This window comes from Aedes aegypti, chromosome 2, assembly GCF_002204515.2.
Source record: "Aedes aegypti strain LVP_AGWG chromosome 2, AaegL5.0 Primary Assembly, whole genome shotgun sequence".
In the NCBI taxonomy this organism is placed as follows: domain Eukaryota; kingdom Metazoa; phylum Arthropoda; class Insecta; order Diptera; family Culicidae; genus Aedes; species Aedes aegypti.
In genome coordinates this window covers 343,883,867-343,911,521 of record NC_035108.1, presented here as the reverse complement: position 1 = coordinate 343,911,521, position 27,655 = coordinate 343,883,867, and the positions used below count along the sequence as shown (strand labels likewise).

Sequence of the window (27,655 nt, the reverse complement as noted above, 5' to 3'; positions counted from 1 at the left end):
ACTCGCGTCCCATTGAAAACTGAGCTAAGAATGCGAAAGGCACACGAGAATTGCTCGCCAACCATGTTCACAGTCTGACCATTTTCCAAATTTTCAATAGTTTATTGTCGATAATCAGTAGTTTTTTCCCATTCGACAAAATTGTTGTTTACATTTTCGACCGATTGGTGGGAAAATATTGAAAATCTATCGAGTCGCAGATTTGAGTTATTGGCGTTCAAAATCTTACATAATTTCGTGACGGTCGCAAAATTTTAGATTTTCAATTATCACCCAGTATATTGTCGTAAGACGTAGTTAACGTCAAAAAAACATTGAAGAGTTAGAACCGTTAGAAAGGAATTGTTCGGATTCAATACAACACTGCTTGATGATTAGTCAATATTTTTTTAATACATTCATTGCAATTCGTTTCGACCATCGAATATGGGTCTTGTTGTAGTTTTCGCGGTTGTTACAAATAAAATACATTTATCTGGTACAGTTATAGTAAAAATGAGAACACCAATCAACATTACATCGATTAAAGTGCCACAAAGGAAGAAAATAGTTACCGCAGATAATCTAATTTTTATCATTTTTTTTCGTTCAGATATTAGTGTATAAATTCAACTATCGCCTAACGTTAAAAACATGCTAAAATTCGCAACAGTTCACCGACCAGTAAAGTTTTTGCCGATTGTTTTCTGTTATATAATTTGTTGTCTCCATAGAAGTAAAGCTTATTACAAAGTTTCCAATGCACCATCTGTGGGGAAGAAAGCGCGTCTTAATAGTAGAAGTGCTTTCCGGAAAGTAACAACCTTTCGTTTTTTATCAGTTAACGTCACGTGTTTTCTGTTTTCACATCTAATTGACAAACGTAAGCTTGTGTTGGATAAATCGTTTCATCGAGTAAGCTCTAACACTTCGGTATGTCAAATTGCCACGTTTCCAAGTTTGGTGTCTTGATTTAGAGATGAGTCAGTCTATTTTAGATAAAAATGATTTGGATCAAAATGACGCAAAAATGCAAGGTAAATGCGGGATTATGTTCTGTATGGTTGATGTTCTCTATCGATTAGTAACAATAAGTTTCGTTTGGAAACATTTAGCTGGACAGAAAGAAGGTATTTTGGATAGTTGTCTATGATGGCGGTTCTTATTCTCTAGCGGCAAAAGCCACACATTTTGAAGACGCAATGTAAGTATAATTAAATGCTTATTAATAATTTCAACAGTCAGTCAACAGTTAGTAGAAATTGTAGGGAGGATAAAAGGTTATACTATGTAGTAAACGTTCGTCAACATTTCGCAGTTGAATCAAAACATTGATGAATGCTGTGCCAACGGTAAAAATAGCGCAGTGTGGGTTTGAGCTATTAGTGTCAGCAATCTAACTTTCATAATTCGTTGCATGTATAGGAAATCTCTGGATACGTGAGCCTCGGTAGGTCTCATTGATAAGGTACATTTAAAGGGGTTTAATTCTTACCCTATAGCGTTGGTCTCGTTTTCTAACGGTCACACTGCGAACGAGTACAACTAATTGGTCAGCATGGGATTCTACGCCTAAAATTTATAAGTAACCTAGCACTGTTCGTTAGGAAACGTCCATGTTCCGATGGACGGTGACCGGAACGAGGATATGGTGTCCTCCACCGTAGATTCCCGTTCGCGAAACGGACGTCGGTGAAGGCAGAACCGTTTGTGAAGGATCGATGAACTTCTGCTGCTGCTGCTGTTGTTGTTCTTCGTCACTGGGAACAAGCTGCGGAGTTTGCTGCTTGGACAGAGCCAAGAAATTCTGGTGATTGCTGTAAGGACTCGAAACCGACGTATTGATCGATGCCGAGTCGGACATCGAGAGACGCTTTCCAGAAGCGTTCGGAGCTACTGGTTCGGCGTTTGATAAGCATAGATGCTCGGACTCCTCGTGATGTGTCATGGTCGAATAGCCATGGTCCGAGGATCCGGCGTTTGGGCGTTGGTAATTGGAAGACATTTGATACGGTGAAGTAACGTTCGGGAAGATCATATAGTTGGCATTGCTTTGTCCGTTCATGAGTAGGTTTTGCTTGGCATTTGTACGACCTAGATCGCCATCATCCGGTGGACTGTGGTCCTCGATATCGAACCTAGACAGCGGAACACCGTTACAGTGATCTGCTACGAGGTCATCGTAAAGCTGATCAGATGTACCACTTTGATCGGTATTCTGCCGGTAGCAGTACATGGCAAATCCGACTACCAAACAAAGAGCCAGGATGGCTCCAGCTACAGGTCCTATAGCACTGTAAGCAGGTGGCAAAACTGATTCCATAATATTACTGCTCATGACATCGCCGTAAGGAGTGGCTGAACCGAAGATTCCATTGAAACAGGTCAACTGTGACGTACAGAATGGTGTCGTTAGGGTGTTTTCACCATCGATGTCCACTTGACACCACTCACACCCGACAAGCCCTGGAAATGTATGAAGTTATAATTTGTACCCTTTACATCAATTTAATGGAAATTACCGAGACATTCGTTTTGCGTTGTGTAGTCTTCGCAGTTGATGTTGATGCAGCTTTTCAGTTCGTATTCACTTTCATAGTTGAGGGCGTTCATCGAGATCAGATCCTCCGGAAGGGGCGAACAGAGAGGAATGGACTGGGGTGATGGCTTACGTCCTGCACTAGTGCTCTCGGTTTGCCGGCACGATGAGTCCTTCGCATCATCTTCGTAGTAATCCAGGGGACATTCGCACGGACACTCGCATTCGGTTTGCTCCATTCGGTTGCAGTTGAGGCACGAGTTGCCGACCTGGAAGTAGATCATTAAAAGTTTGTTATATTTGTGCAATTGGACCTACTTCAAAATATCTACACAATTTGGAAGGAGGGGAATAGGATAGATTGGAGGAAATAGGGGTAGGGACGCTTGAGGAGGCATTGGGGCTTTCCTTAGCCGAGTGGTTAGAGTCCGCGGCTACAAAGCAAAGCCATGCTGTAGTTGTTTGGGTTCGATTCCCGGTCGGTCCAGGATCTTTTCTTAATGGAAATTTCCTAGCCTTTCTTTAGGCGCCTGACGACCATTTGCCGGTGCTGTTCCGTGAATTACTCAGCTAGTGTACTCAGCCTACTCCGACTCGACGTTGGCCGGCCAAGTGTCAGGGTCGGTTCTGCAATTCCAGTTGGAGAATTAATTCCGATTTGCAGGCGCCATGACAACTTATTACCGATACTACGATACGCCCGCTCTACTCGATCTAGTCCCCGACGGAGGTCCTAGCTTACTCCGATCGCGACCCGGAGCTCTCTGGTCTTCACGCCATCTCTTTTGCAGCAAGGACATAATCGCCGTTATGTGGCAGGTACGATGAGACTTTATGCCCAGGGAAGTCAAGGAAATTTCATAGATCAAAACATTTCTATTAGAGGTAGACGGAAATCATATACCGTGCACCCCCGCTAATTTGAACGGTACCTCATGCAAATTATCGGGGCTCATTTTTAGTTTGAACATCTAGTCACCCTAGAACCGTGCTACTGGTTACCCCTTTTGCTGTTATGTTTTGATTCTGCATTCCGTTCCACAGCTTTCCATTTCACTTTACTCCGTTCCATGAGCTAAATGAGGTTTGAACCATTTTTAATCTGAACGATGTGAAAATTATCGGGATACAGATTAAAAAGTGTTCAGATTAAAAGTGGTCAAACCAACGGGGGTACCCGGTATTTTGCTGCACATTCAAATCTTCTGGGCTTATACTGATTCTGCTAAATTCCAATTTGATCTATGAAACGATATTTTGGTCACTTTAATCGTGGAATTTGTTATGAAAAAGTTCAGTGTCAAAAAAAGTTTGGCCCTGTTTATATGATGGAATCAAGTCAATCTTTGAATGAATCATAGTTTAAATTTTAAAGGATCACAGATTTGGTAGACATAAAAGTGGATTTATCAATTGTTCAACTTTTCATGCCATAATCATCAGCATGGAATTTTTTATGTTTTATCCCCATAAATCTTGAACATTTTCACAGGACAATTATTTCTGATAAAAATAACAGTGGGGCCCAGGTAGCCGTAGCGATAAACGCGCAGCTTTCCAGGAAGACCAAGCTGAGGGTCGTGGGTTCGAATCCCACTGGTCGAGGATCTTTTCGGGTTGGAAATTTTCTCGACTTCCCAGGGCATAAAGTATCATCGTACCTGCCACACGATATACGCATGCAAAAAATGGTCATTGACATAGTAAGCTCTCAGTTAATAACTGTGGAAGTGCTCATAAGAACACTAAGCTGAGAAGCAGGCTCTGTCCCAGTGGGGACGTAACGCCAGAAAAGAAGAAGAAGAAGAATAGTTATAATTCTGAAGTTAATTAGAATTTTTGTACTATTTTTACCAAGCCCAAACAAGAAGTGAATGGCAAATCTACAATGAATATCAAAGGTTGTAAACGCATTTAATTTGATCTTAGTGATCTGCAAGCTTGCTTAGAGAAACTATCATCAAATGTTTTTAATTTACTGGTTAATTATTTACTGGATTAGAGCAAGTAATAAGATTTGTATAAATAATATGTTCTTGACTTTATTGACAAACTAGGGATTCGAATTCAGAAGCTTTTGTAAAAATCCACTTAAGTTAAGATCGTGCTGGTTAAAACATTACTTGGTATGCAAAATTTTCCCGGTGCTAATTAAAATTCCCGTATATTTCCCGTTTTCTCCCGGTGATTCGAAATTCCCGGCTTTTTCCTCGTTTTCCCGATTTCCCGGTGCGCTGGTCACCCTGCTGAACCGACCGGGAATCGAACCCACACACCTTCAGCATGGCTTTGCTTTGTAGCCGTGGACTCTAACCACCCGGCTAAGGAAGACCCCTATTGGCAATTGTCAATTATTCATAACAAATCAGATATTGTGTTATGCTACGGGAAGAATTAAGTGATTATAGCAAGTATGTGGTAAACACATTAGGGAATATTTCACAAATAACTCTTTAGTACACATATGTTGACCCTGAAAAGGGCTGATTGAATTGTTGAATTCGAGTAACACGGACACATTTTGACGGCGCACTGGTTGAAATCCTCCTCACCCGATGAGGTTTGCGGTGACGATGACGATAGGCGCTTCAACAAGCGGCTTTGGCTGATTTTCTTCAGCCATCTCGTATAAATCTTGCGTTAGCGCACCGATTCCTGCAGGGCCAATTCTGGAAGCGCGAGTCAATTTAGAAATCTTGAGCGATTTCACAATCTGGACGCCGGATTTGCAGCAGCTTGATGATCAATAGCTCTGTGGCACAGAATGAGCCTCCTGCATGACAATGACAGCGGAGCACTGGCTGGTAGCGACGAATTTCTGGCCGAAAACGATGATGCTGGTCACGTGAGAGCAGCTTTAGTCGCGGTGGATCCGATATGCGTGTTGTTCCATTTGCGTCCCATTGAAAACTGAGCTTAGAATGCGAAAGGCACTCAAGACTTGCTCGCCGACCGTTTTCACAGTCTGACGGCAAAAAGAAGAATGCGCGAAGAAGCAGGAATCGGTCTGCTTTTATAGTGCGAAGCGGAACGCAAAAGAAGCGTGAAAAACTGCTTGCAAGTGATTGGTTGCGTAAGCAAGAGGTCGACAATTTCCCAATTTTCAATAGATTATTGATGATAATCAAAACTTTTCTCCATTCGAGAAAATTGTGGTTCAAATTTCCGACCGATTGGTGGGAAAATATTGAAAATCTATCGATAAATGGCTGAGTTATTAGCGTTCAAAATCTAAAATTATTTCGTGATGGTCGCAAAATTTTAGATTTCCGTAAAAAAAAAACATATAAACGATAATTAAAATTTAATAAAATATACATAATCCTACTCACCGTACTGCACGGACAGAACGCCCCTCCGTCGTTCGTCGAGTTGACCACCCCGATGAACAGATTGGTTCCCGGGATCAGCATTATCTGGTACTTGGTCTTCTCGCCATACATCAGATTGGTCACCACCTCCGCGAGGGACATGTTGAACTGGTAGAACCGCTGCACCGTCCGGTTGACGTAGTTGTAGCACATTTTCTTCGTTACCAGCTGCTTGTGGTTGAGTATGTCATTGGCCACCTGGGACTCCTTGTGCGTGATGTGCTCCAGCATGCGCCGATTGTTGTTAATGGCCGGTTCGATGAGCTTGGGGTGTGCTATCAGGTAGCCTCGGTCGTCCATCAAGAAGCACTTGATGTTTTCTGCGTTGCAAATGCTGGACGATTCCATGAGCAGCTTGTAGAAGAACCCTTGGGTGAAGTCAAGCGAGACGACCACGATGGGTTTGTCGTTTTCGGCGTTGTGCAGAGCGTCTGCGATCCCTTCGAAGATGGTATAGGAAACACTCACGATGTAGCCAGCGCCACCAGCGTCCAGGTAGGGTTTGGTTACCACGATTTTCCCCGGGTATTCCATGGCTTTGACAAACCAAGGTCGTTTGGTGGGTTCAATGTCTGTATCGAGCAGGCCTCCGGGGTAGACTTCTAGGACGCCATTGACAGTAGCCGCGTAGCGACGAATTATGTATTTGTTTAGTTTGCTTTCGCCATGTCGCCGTCGATAGTTGGAAATTACTTTGAGCAGCGCGAGGACATCGCGACGGATTTCCGGAAGCAGACCGGGATTGGCGAAGAGCGATGTGGTGTCCTTCAGATAGGCCATAATGTTCTGAATGGCTCGAACATTATCGTCGTCGTTGGCAGGTTCTTTGTTGTTCCGGATGTGGGCATAAGGGGATTCGAACGATGAGGAACTGAGATATAACGTGGAGTCATCTGCCAGGGCCAGTTGTTTCATAAGACGGCAAACGCGGGGCGATTCGATGGACGTCTGATCGAACGGTATGGAATTGGACGACGTACTAATTGAAGGTCTCTGCAGATGAGCTGGATAGATGTCGATGCGGTGGTAGATTAGATCGGATAGAAGATTGCGACTGGTGACACCATTGCTGGTGATAAAACTATAATCTGCGTTCGATTTTAAGTGATAATACTGAAGTTGTTGCAGTTGACTGAACCGCGAGTTGGCACCATTGAGCAGGATATTAGGATTGCGGTCGGAATTGATCGTTCTAACAATACACATGATATAGAATCGCGCTCGCTTCCAGATATAAACCGTGCTTTGATTTGCGTTAGGTTTATTGAGGGTGATGTTACCGCTTTCTTCGGTAATGATAGACTGGAAGTCGGACATGGTCAGTTCCCGCTCAAGGCGGGTAATGTTCGTGATAAAGAAACTCTCTCTAGCCGCCAGCGGTCTAGGAAATGAAGGATGCATAATGGTATTTCCGTGAAGATCAATCACAAATGCATAACTCTCGTCGTCTTGCTTGTAATAGGAGACGTCTTCCACCAAATCACTCAAATAGAGATCGATTCCCATGAGTCCATTGGTTCCAACGGGGACGGAAAGCGTTACCAAAGTATCGTGCGTGGATGGTTCATGATATGGCAGATGGATGCGAACTCCGCTTTCGATAAATTTCAAGTCATTCAAGAATGGTTCCATCAACGCAATTACGAATCGATGAGCATCAAAACTGTGCTTCGAAATCATAACCATCTTTCCTGCCAGTGGTTTGAAGAACACCCCACTTAGGTTATACTTGGAGAAGTTCTGTGTTGTGACGTCTGCAATAAATTGCTTCTCGTAAGGGATCTCCCTCTCATCCAACAAAATCAAACAGGTATTCAGAACAACTGGATACGGAAGTCGAGATTGTCCTTCTGCAATTGTTCGCATCACTGTTTTAGCTGCTGTAGTGATTGGCGAAAGTTGAGCTCTGCCCAGATACAGGAAAACCACCGGAAGTTCCGTGTCTACACCCACGTAAACATCATTAATCGCCTTGAACGCATACCTAAAAGCCGTTACGTGTGTAGCAGCCGATGAAGTCTTATTAAGCGAATCTACAAAATCCACTAAGCGATCTTTATTGTCCACAGTAGCATTAACGAACGGACCATCCATGCAGTCCAGAAAGCTTTCCGTTGTTGTTAGTTTCTGACTGACCGCAACAATCGCAATCTTATCGTTTTCATTCAACAAATAGATCATGAATTTGACGATCGCTTTCGCTACTTCTAGTTGATCGAAGCTGACCGAATTGCCAACATCCAGCAGAATCATAAAGTGTTTGTTCCTCACAGAGGACAAGTACAAAGATTTCAAACGACCATCCTTCGGATGGTAATGACATTTGAATGCGCTCGCCTGGTCGAAAGACGACAAATAGAACACCTGTTTCAAGCTGTAAAGAAGGCTCTGCAAATGTGCGATCTGATCCAGAATTCGTTTCTGCAAGCTTTGATTGTTATCTTCTACGGTTTGATCACTGATTCGAATCCTGGGACGATCATCCGGACTTGCAGGAAACGCCGAAAAGTCCAGAAATCCGTTATCACCCGAAAACTGCTTCAACGTGTTCGACGAGTTTATCAGCTTGGCGTTTTGGATAAAGTTCTGCAAATCGAACTGCGGCTCGTCATCCCACGGATTGATCAGCTCACTGTACGGACACGGGTTGATGATTGTGTTGTATTTGGCACTGTGTCTAATTGCAGATTCATGAATAAACGACCTCAGTCGATCTATCACCGCAGCGGATTGTCCAAACTTGGCCGTCAGCTTTTTGGTCATCTTCTCCAACTCTTCGATGTCATTTCGAATAACCGAAGTAAATTCCATCGTGTCATAGAGTTCCTGGAAATAAGACAATCATACAATTTATTGCAAAATATAACGTGACAGAATCAAAACTTTTTTACGCGCTGAAAAATTTCAATGGATTCAATACGTTTGGGCTCGCTGTTCTCCAGTTCTTAGAATTTTCGTAACTCGTACAGTTTCTGAAGTAAATAGGGGTTGTATTCACAAATTTGTATATTTTCGCTGATATTTAACTTTTTTGTTTCACAATAATTGATTACACCTGGTTACCGAAATCTATGCTTAAAAGTCGTTTGCTGACATCTCAGTAAAAGTGATGTCAGCGGCACCCAAAGGTGCTGCTTTGAATAAATTTGATTTTTTGCTCACATATCAGTTAAAATTCATAATTCAACTGAGTGTGTACTTGCACTATACGAATAAGTGTCTCATGGCTTTTTAAATCCACGACATCACATAGGACAGTTTTGTCCATTACAACATGTAACCTTATTGTTAGTATTGCAGATTTGTTCAGAGAAATAAAAAAATGAATTTAACGAAGGTTGACCCATTTTGCCGTTAGGTTTCAAAAATGTAGTTTAATCATACGTTATGAAAACCACTCGTCAAAAGGCGAGTATCAACTTTATATCACAGACAAACAGACGTCACACTCTCACTGCTATCCATCGACCAACTTTTTAACGATCGATTCGAATAAATGTAGGTGGTCAATCGACCACCCGCAGCGCTCGCGTCGTTTTTGTTCGTGTTTGACGTTAACACACTACCGCCACCTGTTGGTCCATCGGCCACCTACAGTGTTTTTAGCATTGGGCGTACATGTTTTCGCGACTATGATTTTGATCGCGATTTGTTCTAAGTGTTACGTCTGTTTCTCTTTGTTTATATCTTTTCATTCCCTCATTATCATAGCTCATTAGTGTGTGAGATTCCAGGAAGAAAAAAATTTAATCCTTTTTTTCCCATGGTAACACAAATGGTATACCGGTTTTGCTAGCTGAATCGAATAATTGGTAGGATTAGTTCAATATCCTGTAGTAGGGTATGGTGAAGGGGTCTCCCAACCTGTGCAGTCAGGCAAGTACACAGAATGTGCTGACAGTATACTACCTGACGATCTCATACCTTCCAGTCTGCGCATCTACTACCAAAACGTCCGTGGCTTGCGTACAAAAATCGAGTCCTTCTTCCTTGCTGTTACCGAGCTGGATTATGATGTGATTGTTTTAACCGAAACCTGGCTAGACCACCGCATATTGTCAGCTCAGCTATTTGGGAGTCACTACTCCGTGTTCAGGACAGATCGCAGCGCTCTAAACAGCAATAAATCGAGAGGTGGCGGAGTCTTGATAGCTGTTTCTTCGCAATTCAATTGCTGTTCGGACCCTACACCTGTCAACGACCAGCTTGAACAACTTTGGGTTAGGATCCTGTTGCCTGACAAAAATGTGAGCATTGGGGTATTTTACCTACCACCTGACATGAAGAACGATGCGGATGTTATTCGTTGTCATATTGAGTCAATCGCAGCCGTTCACAACAACCTCTCAGAAAACGACTTAATTCTTCAGTTTGGTGATTATAATCAGTCAGACATCTACTGGGCTGCTGAAGCGGACAATCGTCTCTCTTTCGATCTAGATCGCTCTCGTATGTGCCCAGCGAGTTCTTCATTTTTGGATGGGTTTTGCTTCCATGGACTCTCTCAGGTCAACACATTGACGAACACGACAAACCGTACCCTCGATCTCGTCCTCGTCTGTGTTGCCTAATTTCACACTTCTTGCAGCGGCCGAAGCACTCACGACACTTGATGACCATCATCCTGCACAATTGAGCTGATAGTCATGTGCCCGTTACCAATTACATACGAGATGTCACACGACTACACTGGATTTAACTTCCAAAAAGCTAATTTTGAGTCATTAAATGTCGCATTAATGTCTGTTGACTGGAACCATCTGGATTCGATCCCTGATATTAATGAAGCTGTCGATTTCTTCACGAATTCTGTGCTCCAAGCAGTCACGAATAATGTTCCACCGCGTCGCCCGAACAGCAAGCCGCCTTGGTCTAACGGTCAATTACGTCTGCTTAGGCGCCGACGTTCTGCTACCCTTCGGTGCTATTGCAATAATCGATCGCAACAGACAAAATTGGCATTCAATGAAGCAAGCCGTGAGAACAGGAATTATAATGCTTTACTGTATGCTCGCTATAAACGAAGAACGGAACAGAACCTTCGTACGAACTCAAAACAATTTTGGTCGTTCATAAACTCGAAAAGGAAAGAAAACGGCCTACCGACATCGATGTACCTAGACGAGCAGTCAGCCGACTGCGCCAGCGACAAATGCGAACTCTTCGCGGCACAGTTCCAACGTGCTTTCAACAATTTCGTTGCTGCGCCATCGCAAGTTCATGTTGCATTGGATGATACTACTCGTGATGTCTTCAGCTATGAAATGTTTGAAATCTCTGAACGGGAAGTAGCAAGTGCGATAACCAAGCTGAAGCCCTCCTACACTCCTGGACCAGACGGGATTCCGCCAGCGCTACTAAAAAGATGCTCAGCGTTGCTTATACCTTTGGTGAAGCTGTTCAATCGTTCACTTGGATGCCGAGTATTCCCACGAAGTTGGAAAATGTCGTTCCTATTTCCAATTCATAAAAAAGGTGACAAACGTAGCGTGAGTAATTACCGTGGTATTACTTCACTATGTGTCTGCTCAAAGGTATTTGATATTATCATCAACGACTCCTTATTCAATAGCTGCAAACAGTACATCTCCAGTGATCAGCATGGTTTCTTCCCGAAAAGGTCTGTCACTACTAACCTTGTTGAGTTTTCAACGCAATGCATACGAGCGATCGATGCTGGTAAACAGGTGGACGCAGTGTATCTGGACTTGAAAGCGGCGTTTGATCGTGTTGACCACGGAATCCTTCTACAAAAACTTCGCAAATGTGGCGTGTCCGATAGCTTCATCGATTGGTTTGAATCATATCTCACCAACCGATCGTTATGCGTAAAAATAGGCTCTAATGAATCGAGCTCATTCACGAATTTATCCCGAGTGCCACAAGGCAGCAATCTTGGGCCTTTGTTGTTCTCACTATTCATCAACGACGCATCTCTAGTCTTACCGCCCGGGACCAGGCTGTTCTACGCCGATGATACAAAAGTCTATATGATCGTCGACTCCTTGGATGACTGCCATCACCTTCAGAGATTGTTGAATGATTTCGAAGCGTGGTGCTCACGAAACTGCATGACGTTGAGCATTGAAAAATGCCAAGTTATATCGTTTAACCGAAAGCGGAACCCTATTCATTTCCAATACACGCTATCAACGTGTCCGTGATTTGGGCGTTTGGTTGGACGAAGAATTCACGTTCAACTATCACTTCAATGACATCGTTTCGAGGGCAAACAAACAGCTTGGTTTTGTTCGGAAGGTAACAGAAGGTTTCAGCGACCCGCTGTGTCTGAGATCCCTTTACTGCGCTCTAGTTCGTTCTATTCTGGAATTTGCTGCGATAGTGTGGTGTCCGTTCCACGCCAGTTGGATTACCCGAATTGAATCTGTTCAGAGAAAATTCCTGCGCCACGCCCTTAGAAATCTTCCTTGGCGTGATCCCAGTAACCTGCCTCCTTACGAAGACCGCTGTCGTTTATTGGGATTGATACTTTGTAGAACAGGCGTTGTGTATCGCAAGCCGCTTTTGTAGCCAAGTTGCTTCAAGAGGACATCGATTCGCCATCCCTTCTGGCTGATGTTAGCATCTACGCTCCGGAGCGGAATCTGCGTAGACGGAATTTTGTCAGTCTCGGCAGTCGGAACACTCTATATGGACAGCATGACCCAACTAGATATATGGCAACGAAATTCAACGAAATTTATCATCTTTTCGATTTTAACATCACTATGACGACGCTTCGTAATCGATTTGCTGAATACTTTAGACATAGTTAAGTGTGCATTTCATGTAATGTTGATGTTTGTTACTCGTTTTGTTTTTTAGTTTTACTTATATTCATTAAGACAAATTTTATGTCAGATGGATCAAATACAAATAAATAAATAAATATTCATTGGAATAAATTGTCCCATAAAACTTCGAAATAATTGACCTAAGGGTCAATCTATTGTAGAACAATCAACTAACTATTGATGTCCATAAAAAAATTGCAATTTTTAATAATTTAGCTTACTCGGAACCGCTTTTGTTCTTCTTCTTTCTGGCGTTAACGTCCCAACTGGGACAGAGCCTGCTACTCAGCTTAGTGTTCTAATGAGCACTTCCACATTTATTAACTGAGAGCTTTCTTTGCCGATTGATCATTTTTGCATGTGTATATCGCGTGGCAGGTACGAAGATACTCTATGCCCTGGGAAGTCGAGAAAATTTCCATTACGAAAAGATCCTTGACCAGTGGGATACGAACCCACGACCCTCAGCTTGGTCTTGCTGAATAGCTGCGCGTTTACCGCTACGGCTGTCTGGGCCTCCAGACCGCTTTTGTTCTAGAAGTTTAATTCTTTATAGAATTAGACCAGACGTTCCTCTAAGATCTAAGACTTTTTTGGAAATTATTCGTGATTTTACTACAAGACAGTACTGCTAGTCAGAGCTGTTTGACCAGCCTGCGGCATAGCATAGACTGACTGTACATGTCAACGGTTGCTATTCCGTGATTGATAGGAACTGGTAAGAATTGCACTACGATCCAAATTAATAAGGGATGGGAGTTTCCGCTTACTCTCGAAGTGCAATTTTAGCAGATCTAATATTATTGATCAATAACGGCGCCGGCCAAGTCCTTACAGTCAGTTGGGATGGGGAAGGAATGTTAGGGTGTAATGATTGTTGCTTCTAGAGACCAAGAATACCTCTGCATCTCCACAATCACCAAAGGAAGGTTGTTTATTAGTGAGGGAGGAAAAGATCTGGGAGTCACCTCTGGTCGATGATGCGATCCATGGACAAGGGGGAAATATACGACTTATATCCCTAGTTTTGTATTTTTGTCTCGAGAAGTTTTTGGTAGAAGCTTTAAAAAATACGTCAACATCTATAACAGAAAATCACATGTATAAATTTTAAATTATTTGAAACAGCAATAATACCGACACTTAAAGTGACGAACTATACATAGTTTGTTTGAAAATTACATATGAGTATTACTGTGCATTTTGTCTCGATATGGTAGAAGTTTTAAAAAGTACGTCAACATTCACATTGTCGAACAATTCAAAAGATAATTTTTAGTAATGTCAAAATGAGAAAAATATATGTATATTGAAATTGTATAAGAAAAAGCATAATGCCGACACTTATAGTGACGAACCATACAAAGTTTGTTTTAATATTACTTAAAAGTTACGCTTTCAAGAAAAAATGTGTTATCACAAGCATGAAACGAACTCACCAGTTGGTAATCCATCCTCGACTGAACACAAAACTGAAACTGACAGCAAAACTTCTTGGCGTCCCGAAAACAAACCGTCTTGCTTGTGCCTTCCCAAATATCTACCCAGCAAGACGCTCCAAAACAGGAAAAAAAACTCCAGCGACACACGCGCGAAACCGTGAGCAAAATTTATCGGACGACGCAAAACCGAACTGTCCTGCTTGGGCTTCACGAAGCACTCACAGAGCTGTTTGACCAGCCTGCGGCAGTGACGAAACGAGTTTTTTTTTTCGTCACTAGACAAAACTATATTTCATGAACTCACTTCGTCATGTCTCAATGACAGAGCTCTCACGAGAGCAATTTTATTGTTGTTTTTAAATTTCAATATAATTTTGAAGACTTTCGGGAAATAAATGTGTTTTATAGGTTAAACTAATAGCTGTAGTGACGGAAAAATGAACGAGAATTTCAAGAAATTCTTTGTCATTGTCTTGCCGTTACAGTGAGGAAAGCATCTAAGTAAACGTCGCACGATAGCCTTTATTTACACTAATGCTTTCCAACAATGCTGTTAGTATTACTTTATGTATTTTTTCATGATTTTCTTCACGAATTTTAACAGAACATTTTTCAGGTATTTGCTCAGAGATTCTGATATTATTCCGAAGATTTCTTCAAATGTTCATTTAGTTATTATTTCTCAGGGAAATCTTTCAATAATTAAAAAAAATCCTCTAGGACTCTCCTTGGATACCACAAAAATTCGACCTGGAGTTTCTCAACAATAATTACAAAAATTACCATAGGAATTTTACCAAGCATAATTTCAAAAACTATCAGGTGTTTCTCTATAAAGTGTATGACAAATTCTTTAGAGGTGTCGTCAGAAATTTCATAGGATTTCCTGAAAAATGTTTTTCAGGATTTCTAGAAATTCCCACTCCCAAGCTACATCTGTTGATTCCCTGTACAATTTTGATTATTCCGGTCAATCTCGGAGTAGCAACTACGAATTGTACGGTCATCACTGCTTAAGCTTATTTCTAGAAATTCCTACACTAAGTGTTTGGGAGTAAGGTAGGCAGAAAACCATACAAACATTATAAAAATTCATCCGATCCCATATCACCCCAACATCCCCCAAAAAGAAGTAGTAAATATCCCTTTCCCGGAGATAGCCGAGGCAAGGGTTTTTAGATTGCAACATATTTTCAATGCGAGCACTTCTCAGTGCGTAGTAAGGCCCGACGGAGTCCAGATGGACTAGAACGACCATGTGTTTTACGTGTTGTAACTGTTTATAATTAGTATTTAATAATGTAAATAAATGTGTATAATAAAGTGGCCTGTTATTGTAAAGCTGTGAATTTATGGATAATAAATGGAGAGAACAAACTGTGTGTGGATAATAGTATGGAAGAAGTTCGACAACAATCTTCACCAAACTATCGAATGAAGCAATGATGGATGGATATCTACCAGTCCGTTTGACATCCCATTTTAATTCGTGTTAGGCCCTGGAAAATGTTCACTACCGAAGGTGTCATCAGGCCTAGAGTCCAACACTAAGGTATCCTGATAATGCATTTCTTTGAAATATTTTTCAAGGAAGTTTTAAAGTATTTTATCCAGGCATCATAGACTTTTAGGAAATATTGAGTATTTTTTTCGGGAATGTAATTTTTACAAAGCAACTTCAGATGAAAGTTGCTTAAGTTCTAAAGTCACAAGGATCTCTGTAAGAACTCCTGCACTCTTAAGGGGGCCGGATCCGTCATTGATTTCGGAATTTTCAAAAGCAGTTTTTTCGTTCAAAGTTAAGAAAATTTACAGGAAAATGTGTTCATTGTATTCTATTCTCCAACCGGAACACAGTGAACACATTTTCATCGAATAATTTTCAGTCTTGAGCAGAAAAACTGCTTTTGTTGTTTCGATGATGACGATGATTACGATGACGGAGCGTTGAACGTTAAGGAAGTTTTAACAGATTTCCTTGATGAATTGCTCGAAATATTGGGAAATCAATCGAATCTCTGGGTTAAATTTCTAAATGAATTCTGCTAAAAACATCGAACGGAAGCCCTAAAGAAACTTGTTGAGGAATAATCGAAGGGATTAATAAAAAACTGCTGTAGAACATCAAATAGACCCAACAGCAGTGCAGAGAAGCCAGTCGGTTACATTGGATGAATAGATATTTATTTCGTTCTGCCGATCTCTTTTGTCTGCCCGCCTATCTTTCTTCTCGACGCTAGCCGGTGATCAACTCACCTACCAGTGTGTAGTTGCCCTTTTGCGTTAATTATTTTTCTCACTGAATTTTTTTTTTTTTTTTTTTTGTAAATATTTTTTTTTCTTTTCTTTTTTTTTCTAATATTAGTGATTAATTTACCTAAAGGTAAATTTGTCTACCTCAGTATTATTATTATTATTATTATTTTTTTTTTGATCAATTTTTTTTTTTTTTTAAGGTGATTGATTCATCTGAAGTGCAAACGAACTTAACCGAACTTTTAAATTTACAATAAGTTGTTATTTATTTCCTTTTTATTATTATTGTTAAGTGTAAATATTGTTCAAAATCTAATCTAGCAGGGTGCTAAAAATTGATTGCACATACGATTTTGAATTTTTCCTGGTGGGGTAGTCTCACCCCACAATGGAACCAAACGATAAAGGCGGGGGTTCGTCGCAATACGAAATATCCTCGGATGATGAATCAAATCCAAACCGGTCAAATGTCGTTCTAACATCGATTCCGCAGAATATCACGGAAATGGAGACCAACGAAGTCTCACCCACCCTCCTTATCACCCCGCAAGGATATGCATCCCGTACAAACGGTTCATCTAGCTCTATCCCCTCGGAAGATGGTGAATCGATTGAATCTCCGTCATATGAATATTTGACCAGTGCGCAAGTAGTGTAGAACTAGCCCTCGTGCGTTAAAATACACTCTAATAAAGTTTAAAAAAAAAAAAAAAAAAAAAAAAACAGTGCGCAAGTGCCGATGGATACCTCCTCCAATACGCGTAATGTAAACCAATCCCTGGTGCCCTCCTCCTCTTCTGGTACTGTTAAGGAAGCGACCCCCCGCCTAAAAGCCTATCCACCCGGATCTAAGGGTCCCTTTCTGGTTTTCTTTCGGCCCAAAGGCAAACCATTGAACAAATTGCAAATAGAAAAAGATCTGGCAAAGTCGTTTCGGGGCATCGAATCATTAGATGCTCCTAGTCGTGACAAATTGCGTGTCACGGTTAGTGATCGTGAACAGGCCAATAAGATTGTTGCCTACGATCTCTTCTCGATGGAGTACAGAGTATACCTTCCAAGTCGAGAAATTGAGATCGCAGGAGTGGTCACCGAACCGTTTTTGAGTTGCGCTGACATCAAATCTGGTGTTGGAGGATTTAAAAACCGTGCCGTCCCTCCGGTCGCCATACTTGATGCCAGACAAATGAACCAGGTGGCTCCTGATGGCACAAAACAGCCGTCGAATTCGTTTTGTGTAACTTTCTCTGGATCGGCGCTTCCGGACTACTTGGTGATCGGGAAACTTCGGTTGCCCGTTCGCCTCTATAAGCCGACGGTTATGCACTGTGATAAGTGCCAGCAAATTGGTCATACATCACCTTTCTGCTGTAACAAACCACGGTGCGCAAAATGTGGTGAGCTACATGTGCAGGGTGCCTGCAGTTCTGATCCCAAGTGTCCATGCTGTGGTCAAGCTCCACATGAGCTCACTGCATGCCCGAAGTTTATAGAGCGGGAGAAACATCAGATACGCTCTCTAAAACAACGGTCAAAGCAATCTTACGCAGAAATGCTAAAGAAGATCGCACCGACTGTTGTTCCACCAGCCCACTCTATCGCTAGTAACAACCTCTTTACTACCCTGCCTGATGATGACCAAGGCTCTGACTCTGAGGCGGGTGAAGAATATAATGTTATACAAACAGGAACAAAGCGAAAGCGAGCTATAGCACGAAGGCACCGTCAGCAGCCTTCTCATGTTCCTGTTGCTCAACAGAATTCTCGACTCTCCCTGAAAAAGTCAAGAAGTGACGGAAATACCACTAAAGTTACTCCCCCAGGTTTTAAATTCAAACCTGGAGATTTCCCTTCACTTCCGGGATCATCTAAAACCCCAGATGTCCCAGTTTTTCGCCCGGAAAGCCAACAAACAAACATCTTCACATCTCGACAAGAACATGTCGAAACTTCCGACAAAATAACGCTTTCTGGGATTGTGGAAATCATCTTCGAAGTAATGGAAGTCTCTCCCGCAATAAGAAACCTTATTAGTAAGGCACTCTCTTTCATAAAACCTCTTCTGAAGCGACTGGCTTCAAAATGGCCGATTCTTGAATCGTTCATATCTTTCGATGGATAATACATCCAATGAGGTCGGGGATATGGTCGAAATCCTACAGTGGAATTGCAGAAGCATTTCTAAAAATATTGAAGCGTTTAAGTATTTAGTTCACAGCACACGCTGTGACGTATTTGCTCTCAGTGAAACATGGCTAACTTCTGATAAGAATCTCTCTTTCCACGATTTCAACATTATTCGCCAAGATCGTGGGGATGGTTATGGAGGGGTATTATTGGGGATCAACAAGCTCCACTCCTTTTATAGAATTGATTTTCCCCCGATGACAGGCACTGAAGTAGTTGCATGTCAGGTTACTATACGAGGAAAAAGCTTTAGCATAGCAAGTACGTACCTACCTCCTAGTGCCAGGATATCTCGCAGAGAGCTTACAGCCATCTGCTGTGCTATGCCAGCCCCACGGTTGATTGTAGGTGATTTCAATTCACACGGTACAGCCTGGGGGTCAATGTACGACGACAACCGTTCAACCTTGATATACGACCTATGCGACGACTTCAACTTGACTATTTTAAACACTGGGGAAGCAACACGTATCAAACCTCCAGCTCCTCCAAGTATTTTAGACCTCTCAATCTGTTCGAATTCATTATCATTGGATTGCACGTGGAAAGTAATTCAAGATCCCCATGGTAGTGATCACCTGCCTATCAAAATTTCAATTTCCAATGATTCGTGTCAGGTCCGCCAAATCGACGTAGCATACGACCTCACCAAGCACATTGACTGGGGAAAATATGCTGAAGCGATCTCTGATGGCGAGCAGTCGGTCGATGCTCTTCCTCCGTTGGAAGAGTATCAGTTCTTATCCGAGTTAATTATCAACAGTGCTATTGAAGCACAGCGTCGACCAATACCGGGAGCGAAAGTTCGAAGACGGCCACCCACCCCTTGGTGGGATGATGAGTGCACCGCAGTATATCGGGAAAAGTCCGTCGCGTTTAAAGAATACCGGAAACGCGGTTCTCGTGAAAACTATGAGCGCTATACCTCTCTTGAACGCAAGTTTGGTAGCCTCGTCAAAGCGAAGAAAAAAGGATATTGGCGCAATTTCGTAAACGGGCTTTCTAGGGAAACTTCCATGACAACATTATGGACCGTCGGGAGAAGAATGCGGAACGCGACAGCGGTAAATGAAGACAAAGAACACTCTTCTCGGTGGATCTTCCAGTTCGCCAAGAAAGTGTGTCCTGATTCCGTTCCAGTACACGGAAAGGTTCGCGTTAACTTAACCGAAAGGAACGAAGTTGATAGACCCTTTTCGATGCTAGAATTCTCACTTGCTCTCCTTTCATGTAATAATTCTGCCCCAGGAATGGATAGGATTAAGTTCAACTTGCTCAAAAACCTCCCAGACGTCGCGAAGAGGCGCTTGTTGAACTTATTCAATCAGTTTCTGGAACGCAACATTGTTCCGGATGATTGGAGACAAGTGAGAGTGATTGCCATCCAAAAGCCCGGAAAACCCGCGTCGGATTACAACTCGTACCGCCCTATCGCGATGCTGTCCTGTTTACGCAAACTGTTAGAGAAGATGATTCTTCATCGGCTTGACAAATGGGTTGAATCGAACGGTTTTCTATCAGATACGCAATTTGGTTTCCGCAGAGGCAAAGGAACGAGCGACTGTCTTGCGCTGCTTTCGACAGAAATTCAACTGGCCTATGCTCAAAAGGAGCAAATGGGATCAGTGTTTTTGGACATTAAGGGAGCTTTTGATTCAGTATGCATAGATGTCCTTTCAGACCAACTACACAACTGTGGGCTTTCACCATTATTAAACAGCTATTTGTACAATTTGTTGTCTGAGAAACGTATGAGCTTTTCTCACGGTACCTCAACAACTTCACGAATTAGTTACATGGGTCTCCCCCAGGGCTCATGCTTAAGCCCCCTTCTTTACAATTTTTATGTCCGAGACATTGATGATTGTCTCGTGGGAAATTGCTCGCTAAGACAGCTTGCAGATGATGCCGTTGTTTCCGTAACAGGACCAGGGGCGGATGATTTGCAAAGACCACTGCAAGATACTCTAGATAATTTGTCTACTTGGGCGTTAAAGCTGGGTATCGAATTCTCTCCGGAGAAAACTGAGTCGGTTGTCTTTTCTAAGAAGCATGTCCCAGCACAGTTGGGGCTTCGAATCATGGGTAAGGAACTAACTCAGGGTCTTTCACATATGTATCTTGGGGTCTGGTTCGACTCCAAATGCACTTGGGGAAAGCACATTAAGTATCTGTATCTGAAATGCCAACAACGAATCAACTTCATGCGCACACTGACCGGAACATGGTGGGGAGCCCACCCGGACGATCTGATAATGTTATACCGCACTACAATCCTCTCGGTCCTTGAATACGGTAGCTTTTGTTTCCAATCCGCCGCGAAAACACACATTCTGAAGCTTGAGCGTATCCAGTATCGCTGTCTTCGAATCGCGTTAGGCTGTATGAATTCGACTCATACAATGAGTTTAGAGGTATTAGCAGGAGTTCTTCCTTTATCAGATCGTTTCGCGGAATTGTCCCTCCGGTTCCTCATCCGCTGTGAGGTATTAAACCCATTGGTTATTGAAAATTTTGAAAAGCTAATCGAACGCAATCCTCAAACAAAATTCATGACACTGTACTACTGGTACATGAGTCTGGAGATTAACCCTTCTTTGAATGCTCCCAATCGTAGTTGCTTCCCAAATCTCTCCAACTCCACTGTAGGTTTTGATCTGACCATGAGGCATGAAACCCATGGAATTCCAGATCTGCTCCGATCGGAGGTCATACCACTATTTTTTGCAAACAAGTTCGGCCAGGTCAGCAGCGACAGAACGTTTTATACTGACGGGTCAAAAACAAATGATTCCACTGGATTTGGTGTATACAACGAATTTCATAGCGCCGCCCACAAACTTCAGAACCCTTGTTCAGTATACGTCGCAGAATTAGCGGCTATACACTATGCATTAGAGCGAATTGCCTCTCTTCCCTCTGATCGATATTTCATTTTTACGGATAGTCTCAGCTCCATCGAGGCTATACGTTCAATGAGGCCGGTAAAGCACTCACCGTATTTTCTCAGTGAAATACGATCTAAATTGAGTGCTTTGTCGAATCATACCATCACCTTGGTTTGGGTCCCCTCGCATTGCTCGATTCCGGGCAATGAGAAAGCGGACGCACTCGCCAAGGTGGGCGCTATGGAAGGCGAGATTTATGATCGACAAATCGCCTTTGAAGAATTTTTCACAATTGCTCGTCAGCAGACCTTGCTCAGTTGGCAACAAAAATGGGATAAAGGGGATTTGGGCAGGTGGTTACATTCCATTCTCCCGCAGGTGTCAAAGAAGTCGTGGTTTAAAGGGATGAACATGAGTCGCGACTTTATCAAGATAATGTGTCGGCTGATGTCCAACCACTACTCGTTAGGCTCGCATCTCTATCGAATAGGGCTCGCAGATAATAATCGATGTGGTTGTGGAACTGGTTACCAAGACATCAACCATGTTGTCTGGTACTGTCCCGAATACGGAATTGCCAGATCAAATCTATGTATATCTCTCAGGGCCCGAGGAAAATCAGACAAGGAAGACATTAGAGATGTGTTGGGTAGACTGGACTTTGACTACATGTTACTTGTTTACAAGTTCTTGAAGCAAATCGACGTTTTTGTTTGATAATATGCTTTTTTGTTCCGCTTGTCCACCTCGTATACCCCTTCCCGTTTTTTGGATGTCCACCTTGTTTCCCTCGAAACCCGTTTGTTTGTACCGTTACAGGTTGTCGTCATGTCCACTCTGCGTTGATCAGCACCAATAACGCCACTACAATATGCTGCTGTTGAAGATCAACGAGTAAACCCAAAATTCCCATCCCTTCCAAAAATGATTGTACTCCTTAACCTCGACCAAACCGCGAGTTTTACGGTTCCCCAAAACTAACCTAGATAATTAGAAGCAATTATGATTTTGTAAAATAAATCAATAGAATCCGGCTCCGTAATGCCTAAGAGCGCTTGAGCCTGCTAAATAAATGATAAGATAAAAAAAAAATCAAATAGACTTTTGGAACGATTTATAGAAAAATTCTTTGAGAAATGTTTGGAAGAATGTATAGCAGGTGTATAGCATATAGGGCGAATTTATGGAGGAATTTCCGGAAGAGTTTTTAAGAGTAAACGTGGATGAATTTTATAGGAATCCACATTAATAGACTAAGGAATTCTTACAGAGTTTTTTGGAAAAAATGCTCAACCATTTTTTTTTCCAAAAACTTGTGCATTTTCTCGGAAAAAAATTGAAGGAAACGTTAGAATAGCCTTTGAAACAAATCGAAATAATCCCTGAGGGCAACTATTGGGCATTTCATGAAGTAATTTCTATATAAATTCCGCTAAGCTTTCTTCGAATAATCGCTATAAGAAATTTTGGGAGAATTATTAGTAGAAGAATTTTGAGGATTTCTGGTGAAATCCTTGCAGGGTTTCCTAAAAGTATTCCAGATTAAATTTCTGGAAAAATCACTAGGATGATTCCTGAAGCTTATCCTCGAGGACTCTGAGACGAAATTCTTGAAGTTTTTTTTAACGGACGCTAAGGTAATAATCTGAAGGTTTCACTGTAGACTGTAGAATTTTGCATCTAGATTCACTACGAGCAGAATTAGGAAAAAAAGATACTTTAGAGATCATTTGGGTTAAAATTGAGACTTTATAGACCTTCCGTTGAAATAGAGACCTTTTAGAGTTGCATTGAAATACAGATCAATAGGCGAATTCCGGAGCGTATTTTCTCCGAAGCAAAGAAAATTTTCTTACTGGTGATGGATTCTATTCGAAGAAATTGTTCGCTGGAAAGTCTCTAAAAAGAAACCGCCATTTTTCTAAAAAACTAATAGGTGTTACGAAAACTCTCAGAACAGATTCGAAGACCGCGAGTCTAATTAAATTAAATCAAATTAAATCCATTGCAAAAGCATTTAAAGTACGCAAACTAGTACTGCCTAGCAGTGAAATCTGCTAGCATCTTAAAACACTCACCTGCACAACCGGAACATCCAACTCCTGGTTCCGTATTCGCTTCAATTTAATTTCCAGCGTTTGCGTCAGCTGCTGTATGCTGTTGTAGTCTCGGTCTCGGTCGGATCCAGCCACTTGTTGCTGCTGAGCCTGAATAACCGGTGCCATCGGAACGTACGGGAACACCGGAACACTGGGCGTCGAAGCCAAAGGCACTTTGCTGTTGCTGCTATTGTTATCAATGCTTATCGCATTGTTACTACTACTAGGACCACTTACATTACTACTTATCGAAGGAACTATGTTATTTACAAAGATATGATTGAAGGAGGACCCGGAGGAGGCATTCGTTTGCCGGCAGCCCCCAAAAAAGGCCACCACCACCGCCATCACCAGCAGATAATGGAAGCAATAAGAATAATACTGATGCGGCGATCGTCCACAGGAGGAAGTCATCTTGTCGCTATTACTATTTGAAATCCAGTCTCGTCTCGGGGTGTGCAATTCGCTGCTCTGTTCTGGAAGGAGACCTTCCGCTTTTTCTTCTATCGAATTCCTCCCGTTCTTATTCGTTTCGGGATTTTTGTGTCGGAACTCTTTGTTGTTTGTGATTTTCCTTTCCTTTCCACCCGCTTCTTTTTTGTTTAGCACCGCTTTTGCTTTTGCTGCTCTTGTTGATGTTGTTTTCCATTCGTTTCGGCTGCCTTTGGTTGATGATGGAACTCGTCTTCTTCTTCTTGTTGGTTGTCGATCGTCATATTTTCTTCGGATTTTTTCGTGACGAAGACAAGTTTCGATGGGGCCAGAAATAAACCTTTCCCGACGGCCAGCATTCTAATTTCACGTACAAACTACACTTCAATTCAATAAAGCAAACACTCCGGAACGATTTGTCACTAGTTTTGGCACGGAATAAGTGTTGAAATGGGGAGGATTCTAGCAAAAATTAGCGAACTACGCGAGGACTATGTCGATTCATTTTTTGTTCCTCGTTCACTTTTCGTTCGAAGCAAAGCAAAGAGCGCACACGCATACATGCATGCAACAGTTTTTTGTTTTTGACGGATGACAGTCGAGGCTCTCGTGCACGCTGATATGTAGTTACCCAAAAAATGAGTAGTTGGCGTATGATACAATAGGGTGAGCCACATTTTGTTCAGGTTAAATGTAATAACTAACATTTTCTTTCATACTGATTGCCATATTCACTGATAAGTTTCCCAAAACTCAGTTTTTCTCAGATCTGGAAATCAATCAATGATTTCTTCTTATTTTTCTTATATTTGGCATTACGTCCCCACTGGAACAAAGCCTGCTTCTCAGCTTAGTGATCTTATGAACACTTACACAGTTATTAGCTGAGAGCTTTCTTTGCCAAAGTTGCCATTTTCGCATTCGTATATTGTATGGCAGGTACGATGATACTCTACGCCCCGGGAAGTCAAGGAAATTTCCATTACGAAAAGATCCTGGATCGACCGGGAATCGAACCCAGACACCTTCAGCATGGCTTTGCTTTGTAGCCGCGGACCCATCAGGAAGATGTGTTCAGTGCGCATCGTACCTTCGTGCTGTGCGTACACGAATTCTCTCTGCTCTTGGAAGTTTTCTTAAAAAGTACCTAAAGCAATCAAACAGTACTTTTCAGTATTATTTTTTCTACTATTGATCCCTTTACGATCCTTGTTTGGACCCGTGCCTACGATTTTTCGTTGGACCCGTTGGCGAAAGACAGCGGTGGTAATCCTTCTTGGACACTGTCTTGGAAAAAACCTCTCGAAGGTCACGTCTTCTTTCGTTTATTCACTAAACATGATTGCAACAACAAACAAAAGGAAGGATGAATCTCTGAATTCACAACTTCCTTCCAAAAAAGTGGGATTTTAAACTGTCACGTGGCAAGAATGGAAGAAAGGACGTTTCTCCGGAATGCGAACTTTATTCCAAGGGTGAAATGAATAATGTTGATAATTGTATCGAAATGAGCAATCAGTTCGATGCTCTAGACAAATTTTCCGAACATCAAATCGAAGCAGCCTCTAGCCCAGGCTCTTTGATTCAAGTGAGGAAGTAAGGGCCCATTCATAAATTTCATAACGCTAGAGGGGGTGGGTAGGTGTCCTCGCGATGTTACGGCTCATACAAAAATTTAATAATATTCATACAAAAAGCGTTACAAGGGGGTGGGTGGGTGTCCAAAATGGCCAATTTCAGCGTTGTGAAATAAATGAATGAGCCCTAAAGATTGCCGCCTATCGTGGTCAGTTGTTCCGAATTTGGGGGATTTAGGCAGGAGATCTTGAACTCCATTAGGGGAATCAAGGTTTCCATCCAAATCGCAAAGAAAGGGGACTGTCGTGTTTTGCCGGAAACTCTTAAAGATCGCGAACTTCTTCTCAAACATCTTGAAGAGAAGAAGCACATTTTTTTACTTATTGCGACAAAACTGAACGTTTGTCAAAGTTGTCTTGAAAGGTTTCTCAGGTGACTATAAATCACCTGAAGAGATCAAAAAAGGAATAAATGATTTACTTGGATTTTCCCCAGTCCAAGTAATCATAATGAAAAAGAGAACCCAATCTGGCATTGTTCAGAAAGGGCTTTCTCAAAAATATTATTTAGTTCACCTTAACAAAATAGATCTAAATAATATAAAAGCTTTAGAAAATGCAAAACTTATGTTCGATGTCCGTGTGACGTGAGAACATTTCCAGAAACCTGGAGGAAATTACCAGAACCCCACTCAGTGCCGTCGGTGCCAAAAGTGGGGTCATGGTACAAAAAATTGTCGCATGGATGCTAAATGCATGATTTCCGGAGGTTATTCTCACGCCAAGGACGTCTGTCCAGTGAAGGAAGATACCGATAAGTTCTTATGCGCCAATTGCAAAGTCAATCATAAATTAAATTTTTGGTCGTGCCCTTCTCGCAAGAGAGTCGTTGAGGCTCGTGCCAGGCAGATAAAAGATATTATCCGTTACGATAACGGTCGTTTCCGGAATTTGCCTGGTAGAGTATCAAACAATGCTCATTTTTCAGTTAACGATCGCTTGATCATGAATCATACCCATCAGAAAGATCATAATCATGCTCATTCACAGACTAATTTTAATCCGTCGGGTAGCCGTTCGAATCTTTCCATTTCGAATGTATCTAGGGGTAGTCGGGGCGGTTTGGCCAATGGGGTGGAATGAGCGCCCCCTTAAAACTGCATAATTTCTTTAAATTTCATCTGAAATAACATGCAACCCCAAAGCTGATGAGGAAATAATGCAATAGGCATGTTATAAGTCAATGTTCAAAACTCAAATAAAAATAAATAAATGATGTTCGAAAAAACTGCCCATATCGCCCCGAATGATACTTTTAAATTTAATCATTTCAGAATTATGATGTTTGGCTGTTAGAATGTTTTTAAAAAATTATATCTTCCTGCACGGAGTATTTATAAATACTAATAACTTTCAATTGTGGTAACAAAATAATTCAATTTTTAGATTACATGAGATTATTTTTTGATCCGTTCCAACAAATCTGAAGGCTATTCTACTGGTCTTGCTCTTCTAGACATAGAAAAAGCATTGGACAGTGTTTGGCATGAAGGTTTGATCGTAAAATTAAAAAACATTAATTTTCCAACATACGTTGTTAGAATAATTCAAAGTTATCTGTCAAACCCTACATTTCAGGTTAATTATCAGATCAGACTTCAGATCTGAAAGACTTCCTGCAAGAGCTGGTGTTCCCCAAGGCAGCATTTCTGGACCAATATTATACAATATTTTCACATCTGACTTATCTGAGTTACCGTTTTGATTCATATTACGGACACTTAAGGCCTCAGGGAAGTATAGCACAGCATAGAGCATACAAAATAAATCATTCTGTATGATCCCTCAGCGTTATCGAGCGCCAGAAACCCTTAACTTTTGAATCGTGAGTAAAGAATACGCTTCCGCAACTTGAATAATTTTGAATTAATCGAAATATATGGCCTTTTGATGATTCTTATTCCGGACGCGTCCTCACTTTTGCTTCATATTCCGGACACTTTGATTCGAATTCCGGACATCTCATGAAAATCATTAATAGAAAAGTCAAATCATCAAATGAAATTGTTAAACCACTAAAGAGACGTCTAA

The 27,655-nt window shown here is 41.8% G+C and overlaps 1 protein-coding gene across 2 annotated transcripts; it reads right to left on the bottom strand.

The window, feature by feature from the left end:
* Positions 1-371: 371 nt before the first annotated feature.
* On the bottom strand, positions 372-24,535 carry LOC5569392 (VWFA and cache domain-containing protein CG16868). Of its 2 annotated transcripts, XR_002500758.1 has the most exons (5): positions 23,535-24,535; positions 5,851-8,715; positions 2,502-2,787; positions 1,475-2,445; positions 372-968 (listed from the first exon to the last, which is right to left on the bottom strand). XR_002500758.1 is itself a non-coding variant. In XM_021846149.1 (4 exons), exons 1-4 carry the CDS (start codon positions 23,967-23,969, stop codon positions 1,583-1,585), a joined length of 4,449 nt encoding a protein of 1,482 aa, XP_021701841.1. In that variant the 5' UTR covers positions 23,970-24,535; the 3' UTR covers positions 372-1,582. The 2 variants fall into 2 exon arrangements, 1 of the variants encoding a protein (XP_021701841.1); XM_021846149.1 differs by having other exon boundaries at positions 372-2,445.
* Between the last annotated feature and the right edge of the window lie 3,120 nt (positions 24,536-27,655).

Bases quoted from the DNA above. Each gene is read 5' to 3' on its own strand.
- LOC5569392 (XM_021846149.1), bottom strand. From the start codon at position 23,969: ATGACTTCCTCCTGTGGACGATCGCCGCATCAGTATTATTCTTATTGC. The intron at 2,788-5,850 runs GTGAGTAGGATT...ATCTACTTCCAG, and splicing joins CGTTCTGTCCGTGCAGTACG to GTCGGCAACTCGTGCCTCAA. The intron at 2,446-2,501 runs GTAATTTCCATT...ATACATTTCCAG, and splicing joins AACGCAAAACGAATGTCTCG to GGCTTGTCGGGTGTGAGTGG.